The 12295-nt window shown below is 50.1% G+C and overlaps 1 protein-coding gene across 9 annotated transcripts in view; it reads left to right on the forward strand.

Moving 5' to 3' along the window:
* Positions 1-12295, forward strand: part of CHLSN (cholesin) — a 128293-nt gene that overhangs the window by 8762 nt on the left and 107236 nt on the right. For all 9 annotated transcript variants that reach the window (XM_073886264.1, XM_073886271.1, XM_025863660.2 and 6 more), the window contains one exon: positions 693-822. In XM_073886264.1, the coding sequence (XP_073742365.1) occupies positions 693-822 (130 nt within the window). The remainder of the gene's footprint in view (positions 1-692; positions 823-12295) is intronic.

Consider the following 12295-nt stretch of genomic DNA (forward strand, 5'->3'; position numbering starts at 1 on the left):
CCCTCAGAAGTCCTCCCTTAGCTGTCGTCTCCACAGATGTCTCCCTCAGATGTCCGCCTCCCTCAGACATCCCCTCCCCCTAGAAATCCCCCCTCAGCCTTCCTCCTTCAGAGGAACCCTCTCAGAGGTCCCAGCAGCAGCCAGTGCCCTCAGTGGAGGGCTCTCCACTACGACCTCTTTGACATGCTTTCCAGGTTCTAGTACTTCAACCATTTCTTGGTTTCCCTGTGGCACAATCCCACAAAGGAAATGTGTTTTAGAATTCACGGGCTTTTTTCTGTTCTTCTACGTGGAGTTCTAGATACTACTGTGCTTGAGAAAGTAGACATAATCAAACACTTCTCAGATTGTGTGTCGCTCCTTTTATGTGGCCCCAGTTGGTGCCTCTTCCACAATCCGAGGAGGCCATCCCAGACACATCGTGGTCCCCTCCACGCATTGGTGACCGAATGCCCTAGTGACAGGGTGCATGATGGTCACCTGCGGCCTGTGATGCCGCGGCTTCCCCAGCTGACGGGAAAGTAGACCTGGGGGATTTGACTTTCTTCTAACTTGTATAGACCATATTTCCTGAAATACCTTTGTACTTCTTTAATGATGGGAGAGTGCTCTTCCCCCTTTGTTTAAAAATGTTGCATGGCCCGAGACCTTTTATTCCCCATGTATTTAGCAATTTACCTTCTCTGTTGCAGGATGGCAAAACAGAAGAGAAAAGTTACCGAAATGACAGAGAAAAAGAACAAAAAATTGAAGAAGGCATCCACAGAAGAGACCCTGCTGGCACCTCAAGCCGTGTCGGGCACCGAGCAAGCACACCCCGAGGTAGGTACCCGTGGGGTCGTGGCGGCGGCAGGGTGGCGCACGCCGGAGCTGGCCGTGCGAGTGCTGCTCTCAGGGACCGGAGGGACGGGCCGGTGCGTCGTGCGCTAGGAGAGGTGCCCTGCCCCGGGGGATGCGTGGAGCGTGGCCTGGGCATCTGTATATAAGAATTCAGATCGTAACATAAAAATGTTTGTATCTGGCATGATATAAGTCTGCCACAAAAATATGTGCATTTAAATTTGTTTTCTGTTACCACCACGTTCTGAGTATTAACATTTTTCTTCTTTATTGCGTTCTCTTTACAATTCCTAGCATGCAGTTGGTTAAAATGGCGTAAGAAATGGTAAATTCTGACAAATTATTGCACATAAAGTAAAATTTGGTCAGGCATACATCATGTAGTGATATGGCAGGCTTTCCCCGTTCACTCGTTTGTGGGTGAGCATCACTGTTGCTCGAGCGGGACAAGGTTGGGTGTGGGTTTTGTTCCTATTTCCCACGCTTGCCTGTAAGCCCTGAACAACCTTATTCACGTCAGTGAATGAGGATGGAAGTTTGGTCCTAACAGCGTTCTTAATTCCTCGAACTCGGAGATGGTTAATGTGATTTGGGGCACATTTTATCATTTTATTTTTAAAGATCTGCCATTAGATGACAGCTTGAGTAGGTCCGTCTTCAGTTCTTTGGAAGAAAGAATTGGAAACCACCTGACTTGGTCAAGGATGTGTTGCTGGCTAGTTGAGGTTGACTTCTGCAACACCAATATCTCAAGCTCTGTTTAGTGCTCCCGAGGCGTTTATGCCCTCAGCAGTGTTCCCTAGTAAGATTTAGGGTGACAGGAGGCTTTTTTTTTCAAGGTTTATTTTATCTTATTTATTTTAGAGAGAGAGAGAGAGAGAGAGAGAGAGAGAGAGAGAGGGAAAGCGCACGCGCACATGAGCAGGGGAAGGGGCAGAGGGAGAGGGAAAGAGAGAATCCAAGTGGACTTCACCCTGAGATCAGGACCCGAGCCGAAATCAAGAGTCAGACGCTCAACCCAGGCGCCCTGACAAGTGACTTTTTCCTCACAAGCTGGGGAAAGGACCACGGTGCAGCGGGAGGAAGAGGGGAGGACCCACCTGACAGCCAGTCAACTCCCTGCTTGTGGGCCATTCTAGCCTTTTCTCAGAGCAGTTTCAGAATGAGTGCTAGTGGCATAGGGCCCTGGGAGTGCGCTCCTGGGACCACCTGTGCCACAAGGATGCCCGGGGCGAGTCTCCGTGTCCTTCAGGCTGTGTGCGCCCAGTTTGATGACTGTTGGTGCAGATCACTTGAGTACTGCATCCGCTTCGGCATCCCTGTGCTTTTGAGAGATGGTGTAAGCGCATTCATCTCCCTGTGGCCGCAGCAGTCCAGGAGCGCGAGGAGATGCTCAGCTGCTGCCCTGGGGAGGGGAGGTGTGGGGGTGGGCAGGGAGCCTGGCTGCCTCTCGGGACTCTGGTCCTGCAGGCTCTTGGCAGAGACCCGACCAGGTCGGGCAGCTCATCTGATCAGAGCGCCGCTCTACTCCTGTGTGTGGAGGTCCCGTGGTTTACCGGCGTTGGGATCAGGAAGCCTGGCTGGTGTCACTGGCACCTGCATCTTGCTCTGAATGCAGGCTCTTAGCAAACTTGTGACCCTCCCCCGCCCCAGGCCAATTCTTGTTATTCTCTGTGCTCCACCACTTGAGCCCTGACTGTGTCTGTTCTTCCTGCTTTCCAGATCCCAGATGGAAGCTGGTGAAAAGAGCTCCTTGAGCTCCCATTCGGTGGTCCAGTCCACCCCTGGTTCTTACAGAGCCGCAATTACACATGATTTTCTTGGGCTATTTCTAGGATACTTTCCTGCTTCTTCTAGACTCCTCCAATTTCTTTAAAATAAACCCCATTACTGGGGCACCTGGGTGGCTCAGTCAGTTGAGCATCTGATTCTTGGTTTTGGCTCAGGTCATGATCTCAGGGTCCTGTGATCAAACCCCCTGTCACGGTCTGTGCTCAGTACAGAGTCTGCTTGAGATTGTCCCTCTCCCTCCCCCTTACCCCCCCCACCCCCCCATGCACATACACGCTTGCTCTCTCTGTCTCACAAATAAATAAATAAATCTTTAAAAAATAAAATAAACCCTATACTATCACCCTGGTGATTTTAAGTTTTGTCATAAAACTTCCAGCTTTCCTTTCTTGATGATCTCTGCTTGCTGGCTGCCAGTCACAGGCAGGACCCACAGAACAGTGTGGGTTTATGGCAGACATCAGCATGGGTTAGAATTTCTGCCTAAGATCCAAGGTTATATTCTTTTTTTTCAGTTCAGGTCATTTTATAACAGTATGTGATTTTTTTTTGTTATTAAAGTACATGTTGATTAAAATAAATTTGGAAAACAAAAGAGGAGCTTCTGGTTTCTCTTTTGATGACTAGGTTTTTGTTTGATCTGTGACATAGTGGAGGAGGTTCCTGGTAGAGGCACATGCACTTTTGCTTCCTTTTCTGTGTCTCGGGTGTTGAGGCTTGGTGGCAGGCTGGCCCAGCCCAGGAGCAGGAAGTGGGCTTTGAAATCCACCTGTGGCCTGCAAAGGAGATTAAGTGTGAAACCGGAACCGGCCAGCAGGGGTCGCAGCCTCTCTGCCTACAGGCAGCCGGTGCTTTCTTTGCCCAGTGTGTTTCCAGGCCCGGGGAGGATTTTTAGGTCGGTCTCTGAATGAGGTGCTGTGTTTGTGGGCTTGTGCCCTGAAGACCCCTTATATTGTTGGGGCCAGTCTCCCAGGGAAGTGGAGACTTTTCTGGGAGGACATACCTTGGGTTCTGCTAATAAAAGTAGTTCTTCACTCTGTGGTTCTCATGGGAAATTATGGAAAAGCAATGTCAGGCAGTTTTTAGAGAGAGAACATTGAATGCTGCACCTAATCTTAAGGAGGGCGGGTGGACCGGGCCTGGAGAGCACATCCTCTTACCCTGGGAGCTCGTGGAAAAGTACTGTGCTGTCCCCCCACCGCCCTGGCTCCAGGATCAACCTCTGGAATCCACATGAAGAACAGAGAAGCCTCTGTCCCCACTTGGACCACTGTGTTGTCCTCCCGGGACTCTCCGTCTGGATAGGCCTGTGGGACCCTGTGTGGCCACTTCCCACAGCACAAGCGCCCTGAGCCTGTGCCAGGAGGGCTGAAGTTTCCCCAGTGCTTGCCGTCTATGGCCCCTGGGGGCAGCCTCCTGGGAGCCAGACTTCCCACTGGGAGGGGGGGCCTTGGCACACCCAGTGGGCTCATCTTGTTTGACTTCCATGCACTCTGGACGCGGGAAGCTGTCTGTGCAGCTCTGGACACTCCGAACCTTGTGCCCCTCTTCACTCCTTCGTTTGCAAGGCTCACTAGCCCATTAACCTGCCAAGGCCCTTATGGGTCTGAATCTTGGAGAGGGTGTTTGTGATGTCCTGGGACGGGGCAGAGCCCTCCTGATGGCTTCCTCAGCGTCCTGGTAACTGGTTCTGGCTGGCCGGCCGCCGGCCTTACTAAGGACCTACCGCCTGTGCTACACCCTCCCCCGCCGTCCTGCTGGATGGTCGCCCAGGAGGTCAGGGCTGGGGTCCACAGGCCTGTCCTCTTCCAAGGATGATGCCCTGGACCAGAGAGTCTCCACCCATTTCATGGCTTCTTGAAACCCTCCTGTGAGCCTGGGCTTAGGGGCTGGACAGTCAGACCTTCCAAGTTGCTGGACCCCTTCCACTGAGAGGGTTGCAAATATTAAATATTAGACAGCAGGTGTATTCAGAGGGGCTGTGTCCCCATTATCAGTTGGTAGAGGAAAGGGCAGGAGGTTGTGGTGTTGATCCTGCAGGTCTTCCCACCCCCGCTGAGGAGATACTCCATGATTTGGTTTCTGTCCCAGACCCTGAGCCACACGCCAGGGAGATGGCATCATGCGTCTGCCCCCTCAGGGTCAGTCAGGCCACTGCATGCCTTGGGGAACATGTGGGAGGGGGTCCTGCAGTGCATGCAGCTTTGGCTGTCTGGAGACAGCAGGGGTGGCTGGTGGTGAGCAGGGGCCTCCTCCGTTTATCTCATGGGTGAGAACCCCTGTGTTTGCACTGCCCTGGAGTTATCATGGGATAGCTCTGGGATGCCACAGGGTCTGGCTGTTGTCCTGGCTACACGCGAGTTGACCAGAGAGGCTGGTGCTTGCTCGGTTACCTGGCTCGCTGGGGTAGAGAAAAGGTTCGCAGTTGGGTTCCCTGCGTCTGGCCCCTTTCGGAGCACATGAGGAAGACTCTGGGAGCGGGGCCCTCCGTGTTGCCCGGCCTGGCCCCTTAGGGTAGCTGGGCGGGGACTTGCCAGTCAGTGGCGGCTCAGCCGTGTGCATTGGCAGCAATGCCTAGCACCGTATAAGGAATATACCCGGCTCCTTTTTGGCATCTGCTCTCACACTATAAATGTTGGTGATGTTCTTCGGAGAAAGATCTCGGATTTGTTGAGCAGACCGTCCCACGTTGGGAATGACAGTGCATTCCTGAAGTCTGCAGGGCATGGTGACAATAATAGCCACTTTTCTTCTTTTGGAATATAATGTGCTGTGCATTAGCCGTTTGGCTCCTGAGTTCCCAGTGCAGCCTCGTGTGCCCCTTGTGTTTTCATGGGCTCTACGGGAACGTGGCCAGTGACAGCGGGGCTGGACGTGGCCCGGGCTCCGCACTGCCACACTCCGAGAGGTCACAGAGTATTGCTTATCTGGAAGGGAAGCACAGCTACTCCATGTGGACCGTCTTTTTTCCTTCCTTTGTAATCTCAAAAATGGGGTAGGAATTACGGCCATGAGGCCAACAAGTACTTTATAAAACCATCAAATGAGGTTGTGAACTTTAGGGCCTTGAGAATTCGCTCAGAGCCAAAATACTTCATTCTGATGGTATTTTGCCTCAAGAAATTTTACTGGTCTGGCAGTAGATTTTTTGTTGTTAAGCTAGTGGGGGTGAGGGGATGCTAATCTTTATAGGCAGCTCCCTGGGAGCCTAAATTGTTTTTCTAGCAGAAGTTCCCCTCTGCCATTGTTTTGTTTTCCACTTGGTGACTACTGAATGCTAAGTTGTCAACCAACTGGAGTTATAAACTGACCGACTTCAGGGCTAAGGGAGTTCAGAGAAAAGGGAGACCCAGAGAAGTCCATGATTGCCCTGAGGGCCACGGTAAGCTGGTGGGAGGCCGAGATCCCCTTGTCCTGTCTCGGCGAGCTCGCTCGAGCTTTGCTGCCTCCTGAGTTCTTTCCTTCTGTGGCTGAGTAATACTCCCGTGTCCTTACCACACATTTGTTTCTCCACTCACCAGTTCGCACACATTTGGGGTGTCTCCAGTTTGGGGCTGTAATGAGCACACTGAATATTTGTGTGCTAGGCTTTCTGTTTTCATTTCTCTTGGGTAAATTCTCAGGACTCAGGTGGACCATATGGTAAGTGTGTGTTTACTTTTTTTAAGAAGCTGCTAAGCTGTCTTGAAAGTGGCCACACCACTGTGCATTCCCACCAGAGTGCTTGAGGGTTCCAGATGCTCCATGTGTCTGTCCACACTTGGTATCGTCAGTATTTTTAATTTTGGCCACTCTCCGGAAAGTAGTTGTGTCTTACTATGTGTGTGGTTTTTAAAGACCGCTTTATGGAGGTACAATTGACGTGGAGTAAACTATTCATATTTAAATCATGATTTCTTGCGGTTTCACTAGCAGTTCCCTGGTGGCGTGAGCATCTTGTGTGCCTTCTGGCTGCCATAAGTTATCTTTGGTGAAGTGTTTGCTCGCCTCCCTTCTCCATTTTTGTTGGATTGTTTTCTTATGGTTGAGTTTTGAGAGTTGGTTACATATTTTGGATACAGGTTTTATTTATCTGATTTCTGTTCCCCTAGTTTGCAGCTGCCCTTCTCATTTTGTCAGCAGTGGCTTTTGAAGAGCAGAAGTTCCAAATTTTGATCAAGTCTAATTTTATCAGTTTTTCTTTATGGTTTACACTTTCTGTTAACATGTCCTTTGGCTCGTTGTGTCCCGGAGGGGCTTCCCAGGCCACCTGTGTGGATCTTCTTTACTGGTTGTAACTCTTACTTAGCATTTCCCCGGAGCCTGTAGTGTCCTCACAGCCTCCCTAGTTAACGGTCCTTTACCTTGTTTCTGCATTTACCTGTGGAAACGCCTGCCAAGTGCCCGTGTATCCATTGCGTTTGTGTGTGTGACTGCTTCTCTTGGGTTCACACCTGGAAATGGAGTGGCGGGTGGGAGGGCCGGTAGGTGAACACATGGTGCAGTGTCCGTGGGCCCCACTGCTTCTGTGTCTGGCGATCTGGTGGGTGCAGAGTAGGACCTGTTTGTTTATTTAGAGAGTTGAGGGGCAGAGGGAGAGAGAATCCTCAAGCAGATTCCCTGCTAAGTGTAGAGTCCCAACAATGGAGCTCCATCCAAGTAGGGCCTGTTTTAATTTGTATTTTCGTAATCACAAGGGACCAAGATGGTTTCTAGTCATTCATTAAGAAATTGTCTTCCGCCATGATTTGCCTCGTCACATCTTCGGCCTTTTTTTTAAGAAACCTTTTTTTTTTTTTTTTTTTGGTTCGGATATTACACGTACTTTCTCCCAGTTTGCCTTTGATGGTGATGTTCTCCATGTGTACAGGCAGACATCAGATCTGTCTGGTATTGTGGCGCCTGGGTGGCTCGGTCGGTTAAGTCTCTGCCTTCGGCTCAGGTCGTGATCCCAGGGTCCTGGGATCGAGCCCCGCATCAGGGTCCCTGCTCAGCGGGGAGCCTGCTTCTCCCTCTCCCTCTGCCTGCTGCTCCCCCTGCCTGTGTGTGCTTGCTCTCTCTCTGTCAAATAAATAAATAAAATCTTGAAAAAAAAAATCTCTCTGGTATTGTTTTCCCCCTTAAGATAAAAGCTGCCTTCTCTTTTCCACAATTATGAACATATTGTTTTATGTATTTTTTCTAAGTTTTCTTGTATAATAGCCCATTAAGTTACCACACCGTTATTTATTTAACTTGCTTCTTGCCACACTGTGTAATTCTTCAGTTTTTAAAAGTGTGTTTTAAGATTGAATAGAGTAAGTACTTCCTTATTGTTTTGGGGACGGTGTTCTTGGCTTTTGTCACATAGTTTCTTCTTTGTGTGAGTTTTGGAATCAGCTTTCAGGTTTCATGAAAAGTCTTTTGTGGTTTATTGGGGTAGTTTTTAAGTCCTTCATGTAAGTTTCATGCTTTTCTCTGAGGAGATCTCCGTATCTGTCCCGGAGTGAGTGACTTGGACAGAGGTCCTGTAGCAAGCTCAGGGCAAACTCCATTGGTCTGTTTTTTGTGTCACATGATGTCAAAATACAACTCGGCGATGGAGGCTGGTTTGCGAGGAGCTACGCTGTCCTGTTGTTGCCTGCACTGGACACCCCCTGGGCCCCTTGGTGCCTGCTCTGGCTGCCCTGCTGTCCCTGCTCTGGCCACACAAGTGTGCCCCCCGTCCTTCCGCCCCATGTTCCTTTCTGAAATTGAGCTTTCTGGCCTGACCAACCTTGTAATTTTCTTCCACTCCTTATTTTCTCACATCCTCCATGTTGACCCCTCGCCGAACTTTTCTATAACTGATCAAACCTAGCGGCAACTCGCTGGGCTCAAATTAGGACATTTAACTTATTCAGCAAGTATATATTAATTGTGTTTTGTGTTGCTACAGATACAAGTTTTATTTAATGTTGAATTAACATATGTTTTCATATATAAGAGGTTATCGGACTGCTCATTATTGTATATATTTTTCAACCAACTCTAATAATCTAACAATAGATCTGTTTTATAAAGGAAGGTGAATCAGGCAAGGTGATCTTTTTGTTGTTGTTGTTATGAGGGTTGCGGTAGAGTTTAGAGGGCTTTGGGACGGTCTCCTGTTTGTAGTAACCTGCACTGGCTTTTCTCACATATAACTTGTAGGAAAACACACAGTATGTAAAATTGTACTTTTTTTAGATAGAGCCATAGTTAATTTACCATGTTGCTTAATATCTGGGTTTACAGTCACATCAGTCACTGTTAGGGTGGAAAAATCACACAAAACATGAGAAAACCCAGTGATGAATGGGTTCTGACCCTGGGGGGTAGGTAGTATTTCTCACTGATTTCCTCCCATTTGCATTAGGTAGCAAACAGTAATTGGATTGGCCCAAGAAGGGGAGCCTGATGCAGGCCTGATCTTGGGTTGGGTGTTTCCAGAAGAATGGCAAGGGCCTGTGTCTGCGGCCATTTTTCATCTCAGTACGTGCTTGCAAAGCATGTGATAAAGTTTAACATCCGTACAGGATTAAAAACAATCTCGGGGCGCCTGGGTGGCTCAGTTGGTTAAGCGTCTGCCTTTGGCTCAGGTCACGACCCAGGGTCCTGGGATCGAGCCCTGCATCAGGCTCCCTGCTCAGCGGGGGGCCTGCTTCTCCCTCTGCTTCACTGCTACCCCTGCTTGTTGCTGTCTTGCTGTCTGTCAAATAAATAAATAAAATCTTTAAAAAAAAAACCCAACTTTTAGTCCCCCCTCCGAAATAACTCTTTCCCCCTAAAAAAACAGTAACGGTTTATTACAAAATCAGACACCTCTTTTTTTTTTAAATTTTTTAAGAAGATTTTATTTATTTATTTGTCAGAGAGAGAGAGAGAGCACATGAGCAGAGGGAGTGGGAGAGGGAGAAGCAGGCTCCCCACTGAGCAGGGAGCCTGATGTGGGGCTCGATCCCAGGACCCTGGGACCATGATCTGAGCTGAAGGCAGACGCTTAACGACTGAGCCACCCAGGCGCCCCCAGACACATCTTTTTAGATGTTACTTCAGCAGAAAGGTGCTCACAGAAAGGTGCTGAGGAGATTCGGGGCGGCTCTTCCTCTGGGCTCTCCACCTTGGGGGGGCCCTGGCCTTTGAGTCCATCCTCTCATCCTGGGAGGCCACCAGAGCCAAAATTCTGACTTCTGGGCACCTGCAGATCGCCTCAGGACAGAATGTCCCCCATGTCCTGCCATGACTCTGGGTTCTAGCTTCTGGGTACCACTCAGTCTGGGCCTGCTCTTGTCAGTTCTTTGACGCTTTATGAAAATAGTTGGTTTTTGTACTTTGGCCAGCGTTTTGGTCACCATGCCTCTCCCCCACCTCAGAGAGTTGATCTAAATCAAATTAGGGCTTGGCAGCTCTCTTCTGTCCGGGGCCAGCTAGGAGATGTCTGAGGCCTCGTGGGCTGTGTGGTCTGTGTCACTGCTCAGGCTGCACGTGTGGAGCAGGAGCAGGGCACCGACAGTATGTAAGCAAACGGCCACGGCCACGTGCAAATAAAGTTTATTTACCAAAATAGGCGGGCATGGGGCCATTGGCCCAGAGTTTGCATTCCCCTGGTCTAAACAGTCTAGCCCACCCGTGCTGGGCCCTGGCCCACACAGCTGCTCCCAACCCAGATTTGTTCCCTGCTCTGGAGCAGTCCTCCCTGTTGGAGGTCTGGCAGCTTAGGCTGTAGATCTTTCGGCCCCAAGTTCCTGGGTCTCCACAGTATGAAAGGAAGCCCAGGGATTGCACTTTGGGTAAGGAATGGCCCTCATCGGGGATCCTGGGAAGGTTGGCAGGCCTCTGGGTTTGTCCTAGGGACTGATGAGGGCCCTGCATCATTGCTGCAGGGAGAAAGGTTACCATGGGCACCGCCACACAGAGGGCTGATTAGAAAAAGAATACGGCGTCTGTGAGCGGCAAGAGAACATTTGATTTGAAATATAAAATAATTAGTATTTACATAGACAGGAAGCGGAACCACCAATTAGTCCTAATGTGCCGAGCTTGGACACCTGCGTTCTCTTCTGGACACAAGCCCCGAGGGTCCAAGCTCTAGCCACCTGAGTCCCCTGGTCTGTGGCTCCTCTGTCCAATGGGGAGGCCACTGACTGGGATCCTGGCTGCAGCTTGTTGGGGGAAGAGAATACAGATCCACAGAGCACAGAAATCGCAGAGGGAACCTTGTCTCAGGATTTTAAAGCTGGCAGTACTGCAGAGGACAAAACCCCTGGCTGCTGTGCTAGGGGCCATCTGGGCTCTCTCCTGCTCAGCCTCCATCTGGGGGCGGTTGGGGGGCCAGGTGTCCCAACGACTGTTTTGAGGAGCTGACCTCAGGGTGGTGTAGGTGAGTCCCCGAGGCTGCCTTTAAATCCTTGAGGGGCTTTCTGGTGACAAAGCGGGCTCCGCGCTGCTCGTGTGTGTGCCCTCTTGCTCTCTCGCGGTCGGTGAGCAGAAAGCACAGGGAGGCAGATGCTGGCCTGGAATGAGGTGGTACTTTTGAAAGTCAGAGTCATCAAATAAAAGGTAACGAGTTTACCTGTCACTGGGCATGCTCCAGCCAACACAGGGTGGGTGTGGAGGGCTCATGCTGGGAGGGTTCCTGTGGGGAGGGGGATGGAAGTGGGTGCCGTGGGAGGCCCCTTCCAGAACTCCAGACCCTGTCCCACCCACTTTGTGTCCTTGTGGCTCAGGGACGGGCCTGCCTGTGAAGAAGCCGTTGTTCCTGCTCGGAGCCGCCTCTGGCAGGTGGACAGGGCCGGCCCTTCTAGAGGGCCTGGTTAGAACTGTGCCTTTGGAGTGCTCACTTTGATGTTTTCTGAAAGAGAGTTTATTTTGTTTTTTATTTTTTTAAGTAGGCTCCAGGCCCAGTGTGGAGCCCAGAAGAGTTTATTTTTGATATAATTGTAGATACATAGTAAATTGTAAAAAATTATAGGGAGGTCGTCCAGTGTGCCTTTTGCCCAGTTTCCCCCACTGATCACAGACCGCAGTGTCAAAACCAGAAATGGATATGGGCACAATCCACAGGGCTCATTCTGATTTTACTAGTTTTGTGTGTACTCATGCATGTGTACTTGCATGTGTGTTCATGTGTGCATGCTCGTGTGTGTGCTTACATCTGTGCCCATGTGTATACTTGTGTGTGCTCACGTGTGTGCCTGTGGCTGTGCGTGCACATGCAGCTTTATCACCAGTGTAGGTTGCTGGGGCCACCACCACAGTGAAGGTGCAGAAATCCTCTGTCACCACACAGCTCCCTGGTACCTTCCCTTTCTAGCCATTCACTCACTGAACGAAGGGCAATTGGATTGTTTCCAGATCTTTGCTTTTACGAATAAAGCTTTTATGAACATCCATGAGCACGAATTTTCATTTTTCTGGGGTAAGCACCCAGGAGGGTAACTGCTGGGTTGTTGGCTATATGCATGTTCAGTTTCTGAGTGGGTGGCTGTCTCAGCTTACATTCCCACCACCATCTCGTGCGAGATGAGCCTCTCCACCTCCTCACCAGTATTTGGTGTTTCTCTGGTGTTTATTTCAGTCATTCTGATGGTGGTGCTCATAAAAGTGCCCTCGGAATTAGGAGAGGTGAAATTAAAACTTGCTTTTCCAGTGTTTGGCGATGTGTGCCCCTGGCTTGGTCGGTTCT

This window comes from Callorhinus ursinus, unplaced genomic scaffold, assembly GCF_003265705.2.
Source record: "Callorhinus ursinus isolate GAN/ISIS: 27379988/994484 unplaced genomic scaffold, GSC_fseal_2.0 scaffold70, whole genome shotgun sequence".
Classification (NCBI taxonomy): domain Eukaryota; kingdom Metazoa; phylum Chordata; class Mammalia; order Carnivora; family Otariidae; genus Callorhinus; species Callorhinus ursinus.